General features: G+C 36.5%; 1 protein-coding gene across 2 annotated transcripts in view; it reads right to left on the bottom strand.

Annotated features, from left to right (window-relative positions):
* Positions 1-16,356, bottom strand: part of LOC311286571 (protrudin-like) — a 191,554-nt gene that overhangs the window by 15,499 nt on the left and 159,699 nt on the right. For both annotated transcript variants that reach the window (XM_084402774.1, XM_084402775.1), the window contains 5 exons: positions 12,732-12,902; positions 10,252-10,422; positions 3,334-3,504; positions 2,074-2,244; positions 775-942 (listed from right to left, as the gene is read on the bottom strand). In XM_084402774.1, the coding sequence (XP_084258900.1) occupies positions 775-942; positions 2,074-2,244; positions 3,334-3,504; positions 10,252-10,422; positions 12,732-12,902 (852 nt within the window). The remainder of the gene's footprint in view (positions 1-774; positions 943-2,073; positions 2,245-3,333; positions 3,505-10,251; positions 10,423-12,731; positions 12,903-16,356) is intronic.

Below are 16,356 nucleotides of genomic sequence, written 5' to 3'. Positions count from 1 at the left end.
AAAATGATCATCTTGAAATATTACTAACATTATAAAGGTTATTCTGATGTTTACTTAAAAAATCCATAAAGATTTCACAGTAAAAAGTCACATGACCCACGAGCTGAAGGGACACGTTTTAAAATTATACTTGCCTTTTACTTGCTAAAAAAACTATAAACCATCAACCAGACAACAGAAGGCAAGTAGTAGATTGTGTGCAACAGGTTTTTGATCATGTTGATAATTTAGATCAAATATGATACAGTAGGAATTAAAGGGTTAAAATAACATTATTCTAGTCTCAGTTAAGATTAAAGGTGAACTAAGTAACTTTTTTTACCTTAACTGAACAGCTTCGGAGTCATTGGAATGGTTATATTACTTATTTCGGGTTGAATGGTGGTCGTTTCGCACCCCCCCCCCCGGTGCCCGTGAGCGGAAAATACGCACTTGCAACTTTGCAGGAAGTCTCGCGTGATATCAGGTCTCGCGATGTAAACAATTGCTTTACGGCCAAAAGAAATCTGCTAAAATGCCGTCATTATTGCGCTCCCTCACGCTGTTCGAACCTGAATGAAGAAGATGTTTTAAAGAATGTCCCATCTGCTTTGATGTCGTTGATCTGCTAGCCTCTGGTGTCTGAGAATAGCCAACGAGTTTTTACAACAGTTTTGTCAAATATCTTTTCCGAAGCTGTGGGGGGAGCTCTAGAGAGAAACCTTCGAGCAAAAAGCGAGAATACAGCGAAGAAATCCCAAAGTTACTGAGCCCCGCTTTAATGTATGATCTTACTTCAGTTTCTCCAGTTTACAGTGAGGATCCTTCAGTTCTTCAGAGAGCAGCGTCAGACCTTTATCTCCTATTATATTCTGAGTCAGATCCAGTTCTCTGAGTGAGTTTGATCTCAGAGCTGAAGCCAGAGCAGCACAACCTTCATCTGTGATCATACACCAACTCAACCTGTAGAACAACGACACACACTTTAATCTCTTAGTTCAGCAGGAACTACACAACCACAGAGAGACTGAGATATTAAATACTAAAGGTCAGATTTACTAAACAGGGCAAATTATCGTGAAAGTGCAATCCCATAAAAGCGCCGATGGCAGTGGAAAGTTCTGAGTTTTATCGACTGACGAAGCAGAAGTTAAAGAACAGAGACTCAGCCGGATCATTTCCATAAAGACCAACACAATCTACCAGTTAGCGTCTGGTTTCAGACCTGCTGTTTTTGGACGGATAAAACTTTGTGAATATTACATGTAATGCTTTTTTTGTCTTCATTTATAAATATTTTATATGTATGAATATATAGCCATACATGGTCAATGCATATATTGCAGTATATTGAAAAATATATGCACTAGTTTGCCATATATGGAAATGTATTATGTAATATATCGCATTATATTTTGCAGTATTTTCCCATATAGTTTTGTTCTGTAAGGGTGTTTACACTGCAAAAAAATTAAATAAATAAATAAAAGAATCCCCAGGACCAGAGTTGAGAACCACTGACATAAAATGCATATAAATATCAGTCGTCACTCTATATCTGCCAATAACATGTCTTAGTAAGATGATATTTAAATGCTTAGTTTTATGATCAAAGCTCTGTAATTTTAAAACATATAATGTAATGCAATACAATACAATGATGATTGAAAGATAAACTAATAAACCTTCCTCAAAAGCCTGATGATCATATTTGATACATTTGAACATGATTTTTCACAAAAGATGTATGGATAATCAAGTAAACCTAAGTTGCTTCAGTGCAGAAAATGATCCTCTTGAAATATTATTAACATTATAAAGGTTATTCTTATGTTTACTTAAAAAATCCATAAAGATTTCACAGTAAAAAGTCTCATGACCCACGAGCTGAAGGGACACGTTTTAAAATTATACTTGCCTTTTACTTGCTAAAAAAACTATAAACCATCAACCAGACAACAGAAGGCAAGTAGTAGATTGTGTGCAACAGGTTTTTGATCATGTTGATAATTTAGATCAAATATGATACAGTAGGAATTAAAGGGTTAAAATAACATTATTCTAGTCTCAGTTAAGATTAATGTACGATCTTACTCCAGTTTCTCCAGTTTACAGTGAGGATCCTTCAGTCCATCAGAGAGCAGCTTCAGACCTTTATCTCCTATTATATTCCCAGACAGATCCAGTTCTCTGAGGTGTGAGTTTGATCTCAGAGGTGAAGCCAGAGCAGCACAACCTTCATTTGTGATCTCACACATCCTCAACCTGTAGAACAACGACACACACTTTAATCTCTCAGTTCAGCAGGAACTACACAACCACAGAGAGACTGAGATATTAAATACTAAGGGCCAGATTTACTTAACAGGCCAAATTATCGTGAGAGCGCAATCCCATAAAAGCGCCGATGGGAGTGGAAAGTTCTACGTTTGATCGACTGACGAAGCGGAAGTTAAAGAGCAGAGACTCAGCCGGATCATTTCCATAAAGACCAACACAATCTACCAGTTAGCGTCTGGTCTCAGACCTTTTTTGTTTGGGCGGATAAAACTTTGTGAATATTACATGTAATCCTATTTTTGTCTTCATTTATAAATATTTTATATGTATGAATATATAGCCATACATGGTCAATGCATATATTGCAGTTTATTGCAGAATATAAGCACTAGTTTGCTATATATGGAAATGTATTATGTTATATATCGCATTATATTTTGCAGTATTTTCCCATATATTTTTGTTCCGTAAGGGTGTTTACACTAAAAAAAAAAAAAAAACAGGACCAGAGTTGAGAACCACTGATGTAAAATGCAAATATCAGTCGTCACTCTATATCTTAGTAAGATGATATTTAAATGCTTAGTTTTATGATCAAAGCTCTGTAATTTTAAAACATATAATGTAATGCAATTCAGTGATGATTGAGAGATAAATTAATAAACCTTCCTCAAAAGCCTGATGATCATATTTGATACATTTGAACATGATTTTTCACAAAAGATGTATGAATGATCTAGTACACCTAAGTTGCTTCAGTGCAGAAAATTATCATCTTGAAATATTACTAACATTATAAAGGTTATTCTTATGTTTACTTAAAAAATCCATAAAGATTTCACAGTAAAAAGTCTCATGACCCACGAGCTGAAGGGACACGTTTTAAAATTATACTCGCCTTTTACTTGCTAAAAAAACTATAAACCATCAACCAGACAACAGAAGGCAAGTAGTAGATTGTGTGCAACAGGTTTTTGATCATGTTGATAATTTAGATCAAATATGATACAGTAGGAATTAAAGGGTTAAAATAACATTATTCTAGTCTCAGTTAAGATTAATGTATGATCTTACCCCAGTTTCTCCAGTTTACAGTGAGGATCCTTCAGTCCATCAGAGAGCAGCTTCAGACCTTTATCTCCTATTTCATTCCCATTCAGATCCAGTTCTCTGAGGTGTGAGTTTGATCTCAGAGCTGAAGCCAGAGCAGCACAACCTTCATCTGTGATCTCACACATACTCAACCTGTAGAACAATGACACACACTGTTAGACCTTACCAGGTTTTTTTACAGTAAAATGTACTGTTAATTGTACAGTTCTTTACTGTAATCTACAGTATGTTGCTGTAAAAATACCATGCACTAAATAAATTAAAACTTCAGTTAACTAATTTCACTTGCAGAAACCGACTGCTTTAAATTGACCTACAGTCATTTAACCCTTTAGGCGCCAGAGGTTTTTTCCTAAAACGTTCGATTTTGACATCTTAATTTCAAAAGGCTATATATTAAAAGTGATAAAAGATAGAGACTTTCTGTAAATTAGAGAAATATTAAGGATGACCCAAAGTTTATGTAGGAATTACATTTTCCCATCTAATTTGCATATTATGACGTCATATAGTGGCGGCCATCTTGGATTATAGAATTTTCATGAAAAGTCACATGTTTAAAAGATAAAATGCAGCACTTCTTTCCCCCAAAAATGTCCCTCACCTTCTGTATGCTATATTGCACAATACTGAATGCTCAGGTAAATAGTAAGTAGTGAACAAACTGTGTAAATCATTACTAATAATAGAAACAAACTGAATGCATGTAGCGATTGGCCTTTTGCTGTAGAGATTTTCCATTTACTATATACAGTAGGCACTCTGATTCCATGTATGGTGCACATATTATTCATATGACACACAAACACAAGTAGACAAAACCTGTTTAGTTCAAAAGCTCACTCGCCATGGCATGCCACAGATCATGAGTGAGATGACGAGACAAGACGAGAGACAATGTTAGTTTTTTTTGTGTGTGTGTGTGTTTTTTTTTTTTTGGTTGTTGTTTTTTTAGCTGACATAGACGCACACATCATAAGGACATGAACACACAAAAAAGAACACATATTGTGCACTAAAATGGTCAGGGAAATAGATAGTAAATCAACAGTGTAAATCATTACTAATAAATGGCAGACAAAAAAAAAAAAAAAAGAATTTATGTTGCAGAGCTAATATGTAGAGATTATGACTCCCTATCCATCCAGGTGACATTTCTTGTAGTGTTTCATGGTGTGGTCTTGCGATAGACTAATAGCCCCTCTGCTCCGTGTCACACCGCCTCTGCTCCTGCTACGAGCAGCGCGGGCGCGGCCAGATCTGTCTCGCGCGCGCGCCGAGTGTGCACAGCTCGGACTACTGTCTTTGTCATTGCGACTCCCCACCCTGCCTCCACGTTGCCCCCTAACTGTCCTATGAATACTTCGACCTCGTCTAACATACCCAGTGGCATTAGACAAAGCCTCCACCACAATACTGTCGCCGCGATTGCGGAGAGGCACGCGGTCACCATGGCGAGCGCGGTAAACATCTCCCGCCTCGTTCCCCACAACACTAACACGCCTGCTAACTTCGCAATGAACACTCCGACCCCGGGAAACATTGTTCCCACCACTGACATTGGGCAAAGGACCATATATATTGGGCAAATGATTCACCGTTTGTGCTTGGTGTAGGGCTATACTTTCACTTTCAGAATCACCGTCATTTTCTGAAGGCAGATAACGTTATTCCCCTTCAGAATCAGGGTCCGCGAATAGAACACCCAACACTTCATTGCGGGTAAGCTTTATTGATGCCATTAGATGATAATAATAATAATAATCTAATGCAAATACTCGCTGACGTTGACAATATTGATCTGATAAAATGGCTCACTCGCACACTAGCTCCGCTTTTGTTCGCACTGATTCAATGCGCTCTAGCTCGAAGATTTTGTATAGAAACATGACATTTTTTTGAGTCGGGGATGAAGTATGACATGTATGCTAACTAGTGGAGGGACGTCGAACGAAATTTGACACCCTGTTTGACAAAATCGGCCGTTTTATTCAGTGCCGCATCTTGTCGAGTAAACTCGACTGTGGCGGCTAGAGGGTTAAATGTATAAACTAACATTCATAATGCACTAATAATGTGAGCAAACTATTACTGTGAATTTTCATTTGAAACCACTTAAAAAAAAATATTGTAAATAAAGAGATTACATCGTCTGTTAACCCTCTGGGGACCAAGCTGTTTTTGGGGCCCTTGAGATGTTCTGACATGCTCTGACATTTGTGCTTTTTTCAGTTATTTATAAACATGTTAATGGCAAAGGTGTAAATTCACTCTATATAGCACAAACAGGCCTACCATAATATGCGAGCAACATGTATGTAGATGTTTGTATTTTTAAGAGAATAATGTTTATGCGTGGTTATTTAAAAAAATTAAAATGAAAGTTGCTGAAATAAGACCACAAAACTCATACAAAATATGTGTCCACAAGACTTTTGACTAATGGATGTTGTCTCTTCGAGTTCTAGCTTCAAAATTATGTGAAAATAGTCTTGCTTTATCGTTCACAAAAAAAAATACATTGATTTAAATGGTGTAAAACAGGTTTTGCTTGGAAAGCCAATATGCGAGGGGGAGGAGTAGTTTACACCTTAGATTACAAGGTCCCACCCACTCTGCATAATGACTCTGCATAATTAGCCATTCATTCAGGTGTGACACTGACTGAGCCACAATGCAAGGACAAAATATATATTTTGAAGAAGACTTATATAGGACTTACATCTATCTTGTAAATATGTTTTGCTATTTTATTAAAAAGGTTACAATTACAACAATAATTACAATTTCAGCAAAATTTCTGCAGTACTCTTTCTTTGTAAAAAAAAAAGATTATAGGCCTACATTTTATCATATGTATTCATTAGTTTGAATATAGCCAACATTGGAACATCTTAGTCTATGACTTTATTTTTGACAAAATAGTATTTTATATATATATATATATATATATATATATATATATATATATGAGCAGAAAAGCTTATTTGATGTGACAGTATATTCTACAGTAAAAACTGTACCCAAATCTAGTCAACAAAATGTTGTCTTTCATACTTCGCCTGACTGTAACGTTGTTTTTATGAAATATTAGGGCATAGCCTATAAATGTTAATTTGCAGTTTAATACGTTGCTTATACAAATACATTTTATTTCAACATATTTCAGTCGATTTTTACTCATCTCAGTAGGCTATAGCAAAGCAGTTTATTCTTTCACACACAGACGCGCAATTCATATTTAGGCTAAACAGTCTTTACAAATATGTACCCTTCATTCATCTCACAGAAACGCGATTCATATTTAGGCTAAACTGTCTTTACAAATATGTACCCTTCATTCATCTCACAGAAACGCGATTCATATTATAGAAACGCGATTCATCTTTTTGTTTACATAGGCCTACACTAACGTTATTCCATAACGTTATTCCACATTAACACTTGAGAAAGGATAACTTAGCCTACCTCACTCCTCAGCGGGATCTGCTCCTCATATTGCTCCTCATATCAGCACGGAAACTTTTCTCCATAAGGTAGGCTATATTATGCCTCATTGTTTACAGCTGATGTGGGGGCGTTTCACAGACTGAAATGGTTCTCAGAATTTGCGTTTGAATAGCACGCGCTCTCCGGGGCGTGGTCAAATTACTTTTGAATGGCTCGTAATGAGCTCGACTGGAGTCGCTCTCTTTTTATACAGATTACAGAAGCTGATAATATTTGTTTTTTATATAAATTACTTCATTTAAAAGCTGCGATCTCAAGCTTTATGCCCGTGGGTCTGTTTGCCTGTTTGACTGAATTTTCGCGGAGTTAAAGATCATTTTCGAACGCGTTTCAAATGGGAGTTTACTGACAGAGAGAAGGCAGAAATAGCATCATGTTAATTTTACTTTATTTGTCAAAAAGCAAAACACTTTATTTTTATTGTGAGTATACAGAAAAAAAATAGAAACTGAACAGGATCGATTGATGTATTACACGAAAATGAAAGATCAAAATTAACAGAGCATTTTGTGTTTATTTTTCATTGCTAAAAAAAAAAACGAGCAAAACGCAGGGGCGCGTTTTTGGTCCCCAGAGGGTTAAATAAAGCAACATGCAGCATATCATCAGTGTTTCTAGATCTTCTCCTGGACTGAAGCACAGGCTCTACTCTTCAGCACAACGGTGACCCAAAAAATTAATTTTACAGTAAACTACTGGCAACAGTGTTGCCAGTATAAACCTGTTTTATACCACGCAGTTGTTATTGAGATGTTTAATTGAAAATGTTTGGTTTGAAGTTACCATTATATAGATCAGTGTTTGCTTTAGTTGGGTTCTGGACTCTTGACCTTTTAACGTCAGTTTTTCTCTTGCTTGAACTGTGTTTTTTGCAAGCCACGCTTGTGCATACATACCTTTTGTGTGTGCAGTTTGTTAAATTGATTATGATGACAAAAATCATCCTTTAGCCTGTTCATTCACTAATCTCATTCAGAGTTTAATTCTGTATCAAAAGTGTTACATTACCACCGCTGTGAAACTATAGCAATCACTTACAATGACAAATTTCTTTAACACATCAAGCACAACCAAAGAAACAGAGCTACACTGTCTTGCAGAAACACAGAGATATCAAAAATCAGCACATGTCTCTCAACAATGGTGGCAATATTTTTTTTTTGTCATACTGCAGTGCATGCTGGGAGTTTTATACTATCCTGGAACCCAGCATGCATTGCGACATGAAACTTTTGATTGTCACCATTGTTGAGATTCATGTGCTGATTGTTGATGTCTGTCTGTGTCTAAATCAAGCAGGAGTTCGAAGTGTATTAATGCACTATATTGTTTCAATATCTTTCACAATAAATGTTTACAGAAACATTGCTGGATTTCATGTTGTAGATTCACAGATATATGATTAACAAATATTAAAACCCATAAATTCAAAGCTTATACACAGGAAGAGAACAGTGAATCAGACATGTTCAGGATGATCATCGTATCATCATAACAGCCAAAAACACCTGATCATTTTCCTCTTGACTTTTTCTTGCCATAACAAATGTGTTTTATAAACTCACTGTTAAAACAGCCAGAGAGAAATTTATAGTTGAAAGTCAAGAGCCCAACTAAAGCAAATACTGATCTCCATCATGGTGACAACAAACTTTATATTATATTCAATAAAACATCAACAACTTAATTTCTGTTAATTCTCAACAATAACTTTTGTAGGCTACATGTATGAAAGAAATAATGTTAAACTGGTTTGTAAACTGGTTTCACACTCGGTGGCTGGAAGTCTGTTCTTGTTTCTCTGTCCTTCAGTGATTCTGCTTATCAGGTGTTCATCAGTGTCTCAATTCACTCACTCCTTTTCATTCACTACTTCAAGGGGACTATATTAGTGAACTAATGTAGGGAATAGTGAATGAGGGTATAGGGTTTCAGACCTGCTTTTTTTGGACGGTAAATAATGGCGCAAACACCAGCGGCCTGATGAATAAACGTTGCATAGGCACAAAAAAGCATTGAAATGTGTGTACGCAATTTTCCACGCACATAACGGGATTTATAAAAAATAGAGTAAATATGTGCGTACCGTGCGTACACACCCTTTTACTGGAGTGAGTGAAGTAATGAAGTCAACAGAATGATTGAAACTGTTTTACATCTGATAAACACATTTAGGTTAAATATGCCACTCTCATTAATTGAGTTAAGCACTGAAATTTAATAAAATCATTGTCCAGAAGTTACAACATTTTTTATTAATTTAAATAGAAATATTTGTAGTGAATGCGCTGCTTTTCAACACTTTTCCTGTGGCATGCTGTGTTTTAATGTTTTAGCCAGCGAGGATTGCTTGGCACATGATAATTCTGCTTTCTATTCTGATCTAAATAGCAGATGTTCTGAGAAAATATTTTCACGCAAATAATGATCAATGATGAGCACTTGACTCCGTCTAAGCAGATTAGCAGCGACACAGACGGTATAATGACAGCCAATGAAGGACTCGCTCGCTGATGGAACGGTCCATTGGCCGGGTTGAATAAGTGCACTGACTCAGTGCTGTACGATCTGCTGCACGCAGGAGCTGTTGGTGTCGAGCACAGACAGAGAGGAGCCCAATCATAACCACTGTCATGCTCTTCCCACTATTATCAAAATACTATTGTGTTTGAAGGACAGAACTGGATGGAAACCGTAACGTTTTACATTTAAAATGTTTTGTCAGTGACGCTGAGTCAGACAATTATTTACACTACAAAAAATATATATATAATCCCCAGGACCAGAGTTGAGAACCACTGACATAAAATGCATATAAATATCAGTCGTCACTCTATATCTGCCAATAACATGTCTTAGTAAGATGATATTTAAATGCTTAGTTTTATGATCAAAGCTCTGTAATTTTAAAACATATAATGTAATGCAATACAATGATGATTGAGAGATAAACTAATAAACCTTCCTCAAAAGCCTGATGATCATATTTGATACATTTGAACATGATTTTTCACAAAAGATGTATGGATAATCAAGTAAACCTAAGTTGCTTCAGTGCAGAAAATGATCATCTTGAAATATTACTAACATTATAAAGGTTATTCTTATGTTTACTTAAAAATCCGTAAAGATTCCACAGCAAAAAGTCACATGACCCACGAGCTGAAGGGACACATTTTAAAATTATACTTGCCTTTTACTTGCTAAAAAAACTATAAACCATCAACCAGACAACAGAAGGCAAGTAGTAGATTGTGTGCAACAGGTTTTTGATCATGTTGATAATTTAGATCAAATATGATACAGTAGGAATTAAAGGGTTAAAATAACATTATTCTAGTCTCAGTTAAGATTAATGTATGATCTTACCCCAGTTTCTCCAGTTTACAGTGAGGATCCTTCAGTCTATCAGAGAGCAGCGTCAGACCTTTACCTCCTATTATATTCCCATACAGTTCCAGTTTTCTGAGGTGTGAGTTTGAGCTCAGAGCTGAAGCCAGAGCAGCACAACCTTCATCTGTGATCTTACACATCCCCAACCTGTAGAACAACGACACACACTTTAATCTCTCAGTTCAGCAGGAACTACACAACCACAGAGAGACTGAGATATTAAATACTAAGGGCCAGATTTACTAAACAGGGCAAATTATCGTGAGAGCGCAATCCCATAAAAGTGCTGATGGGAGTGGAAAGTTCTGAGTTTGATCGACTGACGAAGCGGAAGTTAAAGAACAGAGACTCAGCCGGATCATTTCCATAAAGACCAACACAATCTACCAGTTAGCGTCTTGTTTCAGACCGGCTTTTTTTGGGTGGATAAAACTTTGTGAATATTACATGTAATCCTATTTTTGTCTTAATTTATAAATATTTTATATGTATGAATATATAGCCATAGATGGTCAATGCATATATTGCAGTTTATTGCAAAATATAAGCACTAGTTTGCCATATATGGAAATGTATTATGTAATATCGCATTATATTTTTGCAGTATTTTCCCATATATTTTTGTTCTGTAAGGGTGTTTCACTGCAAAAAAAAAACAACCCAGGACCAGAGTGAGAACCACTGATGTAAAATGCATATAACAGGGTTTCTGCACACTTTTTAAAGTCAAATTTAAGGCTTTTTAAGACCTTTTTAAGACCCGAAGAAATCAAAATTAATACCATGCATTAGAGGTGTGCAATATTGACAAAATATGTCTCGATATTTTTAAAGTTTTGTGGATAATAATTAGATTATATTTTACTGATTGTGTTTCTGTGCTTGGTGCCATGGCATGACACAGAAGTGGCATCAGATCTGGCATTAATATATTTACACTGCATTTACAAATGCATAAATAAAGCTATGAGATTGTTAAATATGAACTGATTTCTAATTTTAAAGTTCTAATTAAAGGGTACTTTAAATGTGAAACTAAAACTGCCAGTAGGTGGCGGCAAGTCACTGTCTTAAGTGAGTTGAGGGAGTCATTCATTCAACCAATTTGATCAAACGACTGATTCATTCAGGAAAAGAAGCAAGTGATTGTTCATTGAATCATTACACTGATTCGTTCAAAACGCGGATTCCAGTCAAAAAATCGTCACTGTCTTGTTGCATTGAGATTCTGCTACGGTTTCATTTTGAAATTCTCGTCAGCGAAATAAAGGGAAAACAAAAAATATTGACAATATTGTTTATAAAATGTAACTCACAATGTTAATTTATTGTTAATTTAACTGTTATATAAAATAAATATCACATTTGCAATTGTGCACGGGAAAACGGAACTCTTGCTGATGTGATATTGTAGGTCTATGATAACAACATAATGTGATATAAATATAAGACAAAAACTCATTTGGGAACATACCTATAACTGCACACATCACGCAGTGAAAGCACGAGAGACAAAAAGCGATGTCAGCTCGCAGTACCTCGTACATCGTTAAACAATGATTACAATATCATAATAGACAATACACATCGCACACCACTACGCACAAAGAATAAACTTAGAACTGAACTGACATTTACCAACTTGCTTCTCCTTCTCTCCTCCTGTTTCGCGTGCAGGAGACAGACATAATGCTGCCGCGAATGAGATGCAAAATTTCACGTGAACAAGCAAATCCACAAAGAAAGAAGAATAAATAAAAAAGTATGCTAATTAGATGGTTGTAATTTGGAAAATATTTAGATATGTCATAAGTCAAATTGCCATCGAAAATTTAAGACCTTTCATAAGTAAAATAAGATTTTTTAGAGCCTTAAATGAAAAAAATCTAATTTAAGACTTTTTAAGGATCCGCGGACACCCTGTATAAATATCAGTTGTCACTCTATATCTGCCAATAACATGTCTTAGTAAGATGATATTTAAATGCTTAGTTTTATGACCAGAGCTCTGTAATTTTAAAACATATAATGTAATGCAATACAATGATGATTGAGAGATAAACAAATAAACCTTCCTCAAAAGCCTGATGATCATATTTGATACATTTGAACATGATTTTTCACAAAAGATGTATGGATAATCAAGTGAACCTAAGTTGCTTCAGTCCAGAAAATGATCATCTTGAAATATTACTAACATTATAAAGGTTATTTTTATGTTTACTTAAAAAATCCACAAAGATTTTACAGTAAAAAGTCACATTTTAAAATTATACTTGCCTTTTACTTGCTAAAAAAACTATAAACCATCAACCAGACAACAGAAAGCAAGTAGTAGATTGTGTGCAACAGGTTTTTGATCATGTTGATAATTTAGATCAAATATGATACAGTAGGAATTAAAGGGTTAAAATAACATTATTCTAGTCTCAGTTAAGATTAATGTATGATCTTACTCCAGTTTCTCCAGTTTACAGTGAGGATCCTTCAGTCCATCAGAGAGCAGCGTCAGACCTTTATCTCCTATTTCATTCCCATTCAGATCCAGTTCTCTGAGGTGTGAGTTTGATCTCAGAGCTGAAGCCAGAGCAGCACAACCTTCATCTGTGATCTTACACTGACTCAACCTGTAGAACAATGACACACACTTTAATCTCTCAGTTCAGCAGGAACTACACAACCACAGAGAGACTGAGATATTAAATACTAAGGGCCAGATTTACTAGGCAGTGCAAATTATTGTGAGAGCGCAATCCCATAAAAGCGCTGATGGGAGTGGAAAGTTCTGAGTTTGATCGACTGACGAAGCGGAAGTTAAAGAAGAGAGACTCAGCCGGATCATTTCCATAAAGACCAACACAATCTACCAGACGCTAACACCTCTGTGAAGTTGGCACCCCATAAAACGAAATAATCTCCAAAACCATGCCATTCATTTGTTCTGATTTGTGCCGCAAGAACGAATGTTTGTGCTGGTTTGGTATTTGAGATATTGAACAATATTTTTTGGTTGTGTGACGTCACTCTCCACCCCATGTCGTTCAAATCGCTCCAAACCGGTGTCAATCGTTTGTGCTGGTTTGTGCCATTAAAACAAACACTGTATCTATTTTCCTTTCGCAGATATAACTAATTTAACTCGGGAGCTGTGACGTCACTCTCTACCCCATTTCGTCTAAATCGCACAAAAACTGTGTCGTTCGTTTGTGCTCGATTTGTGCCGTAGAAAGAACCATCATAAATTATTACATTCTTTAGACATCACAAAATCTTCTTCTTTTTTTTTTACAATTTAGGCAAGGCAAGTTTATTTATATAGCACATTTCATACACACTGGCAATTCAAAGTGCTTTACATAGTAATAATAAAATAATAAATAATAAAAAGAGATAAGAATAATTAAAACAGTTTAGAAAAATAAAATAAAAGACAGTACAGTACAAACAGTCGGACGAACAGTGGCACAGTGCTCATTCAGTAAATGCATAGCTAAACAGATGTGTTTTGAGTCTGGATTTGAATATGACTACTGTAGGAGCACATCTGATCTCTTCTGGAAGCTGGTTCCAGCATAATAGCTAAAAGCAGACTCGCCATGCTTGGAGTGAACCCTTGGTATTTCTAGCTGATATGATCCTAATGATCTGAGTGATCTGTTGGGTTTATATTCAGTGAGCATATCTGCAATATATTGAGGACCTAGGCCATTGAATGATTTATATACCAGTAATAATACATTAAAATCAATCCTAAATGTAACTGGGAGCCAGTGTAAAGACCTGAGGACTGGTGTGATATGTTCATATTTTCTGGTTCTGCTCAGAATCCTGGCGGCAGCGTTCTGTAAGAGCTGCAACTGTCTTATGGTCTTTTTGGGAAGGCCAGTGAGGAGTCCATTACAGTAATGCTGGTGATGAAAGCATGCACAAGTTTCTCTAAGTCTTGTCTGGAAACAAAGCATCTAATTCTTGTAATATTTTTCAGATGATAGTATGCTGATTTAGTTATTGCTTTGACATGACTACTGAAACTAAGGTCTGACTCTAGTGACACACCAAGATTCCTGACTTGATTTTTAGTTGTTTGACCCCTAGAGTGAAGGTATGCGTTCACCTTGAGAACTTCATCTTTGTTTCCAAATGCAATGACTTCAGTTTTGTCTTTGTTTAACTGAAGAAAGTTTTGGCACATCCAACTGTTGACTTCATCAATGCATTGGCACAGGGAGTCAATGGGGCTGTAATCGTTAGGCGATAGGGCTAAGTAAATCTGTGTGTCGTCTGCATAGCTGTGGTAAGCAATTTGGTTCTTTCTCATTATTTGGCTCATTGGGAGCATATACAGGTTGAACAGGAGTGGTGCAAGAATTAAGCCTTGAGGAACTCCGCATGTCATGGATGTCCACTCAGACTTATGGTCTCCTATACTCACATAATAACCTCTCCCATCTAAGTATGACCTGAACCATTTGAGGACTATCCCAGAAAGCCCCACCCAGTTTTCCAGCCTGTCAAGAAGTATGTTGTGATCGACAGTGTCAAATGCAGCACTGAGGTCGAGTAGTACCAGCACTGATAATTTTCATGAATCAGTATTTAAGCAAATATCGTTTATTATCTTTATGATATGATATCTTTATCTCTGTGCTGTGGTGCGGTCGGAAACCAGATTGAAAGTTGTCAAAGTATCCATTCAAGCATAAGAATTTGTTCAGCTGATTGAAGACAACATTTCAATGATCTTGCCTATGAAAGGAAGATTTGAAATCGGCCTATAGTTGCTTAATATGGTCTTATCCAGATTGCTCTTTTTCAGGAGGGGCTTGACAACTGCAGTTTTCAGGGAGTTTGGAAAACTCCCAGAGAGAAGTGAGGCATTTACCACTTCTAGAAGATCTGCTTCTAAACTGTTTAACACACTTTTGAAAAAAGATATGGGAAGTGTGTCAAGAGTGCAGGTTGATGTTTTAAGGTGCTGTACGGTTTCTTCCAAAATTTTGCCATGAATTTCTTTGAAATCAGACATAGTAACTACTTTCTCAGGTGGTTTGATCTGTCTGACCCCAGAGCAACTCAAGGATGTGCTGATCACCTTTCTGATATTATTGATTTTCTCAGAGAAGAAAGAAGCAAACTCACTGCACTTGTTGTCTGAGAGCATTTCACTGGGAATCTGGCTTGGGGGGTTTGTCAGTCTCTCTACAGTAGCAAAAAGAGTGTGTGTGTTGTTTAAATTGCTGTTTATAATATTTGAGAAGAAAGTCTGTCTAGCTTTGCCTAGTGCCTTTGCCTAGTAATTTAGCACATATTACACACACAACCCAAAAAAAACCAAAACAACATCACACAAAACAGTAAAGACAATACCGCTAAATATATCGACAAGACATTAAAGCGAAAAAAAAAAAGACAAATCAACACAAAAAACAAAATCTTAGCAAGCCACGCTCTCCATCCATCTCGTCTACAAACCTGTCTGGTTCGTTTGTGCTCGCACAGAGCCGCTTCTGTCATTGTTCTTTAGATATTAGAATGTTTTATTTTAGATTTGTGCTAGATATTGACATTTGGTCTGTATATAATCACCAGTGCACTATGATATGTAATGTACTTAAATCAAACAGATTTTGTGAAGTCTAAAGAATCAAATAATTTATGATGGTTCTCGGCACAAATCGAGCACAAACAAAAGGCACCGGTTTGGGGCGATTTGGACGGCATGGGGTGGAGAGTGACGTCACTGTCCCGAATCCAATGTGTTATTTCTAAGGAGGGGAAAAAGATACAATGTTCATCATAACGGCACAAATCGAGCACAAACGCATCGGGGCAGATGCATTGAGCTGGTTCATCTGGGCAGACTATGTTTTTAATGAGGACTAGGCTTTGAACAGGACTGGGACCTTGACTTGAAACATGGCTTAGAGCTGGACCCGGAGCTGGACCCAGAGCTGGAGCTGGACCCGGAGCTGGACCCAGAGCTGGACCAGATACTGAACTGGACACTTCACTAGAATCAGACTTGACTGGGCAGACAACGGGTTCTGGCTTGACTGAGCAGACGAATAGCTCTGGTTCGAA

Source organism: Rutilus rutilus (genome assembly GCF_951802725.1).
Source record: "Rutilus rutilus genome assembly, chromosome: 2".
NCBI lineage: Eukaryota > Metazoa > Chordata > Actinopteri > Cypriniformes > Leuciscidae > Rutilus > Rutilus rutilus.
Note: the sequence above shows the minus strand (reverse complement) of the source record. Positions and strands in the feature narration are given on the sequence as shown.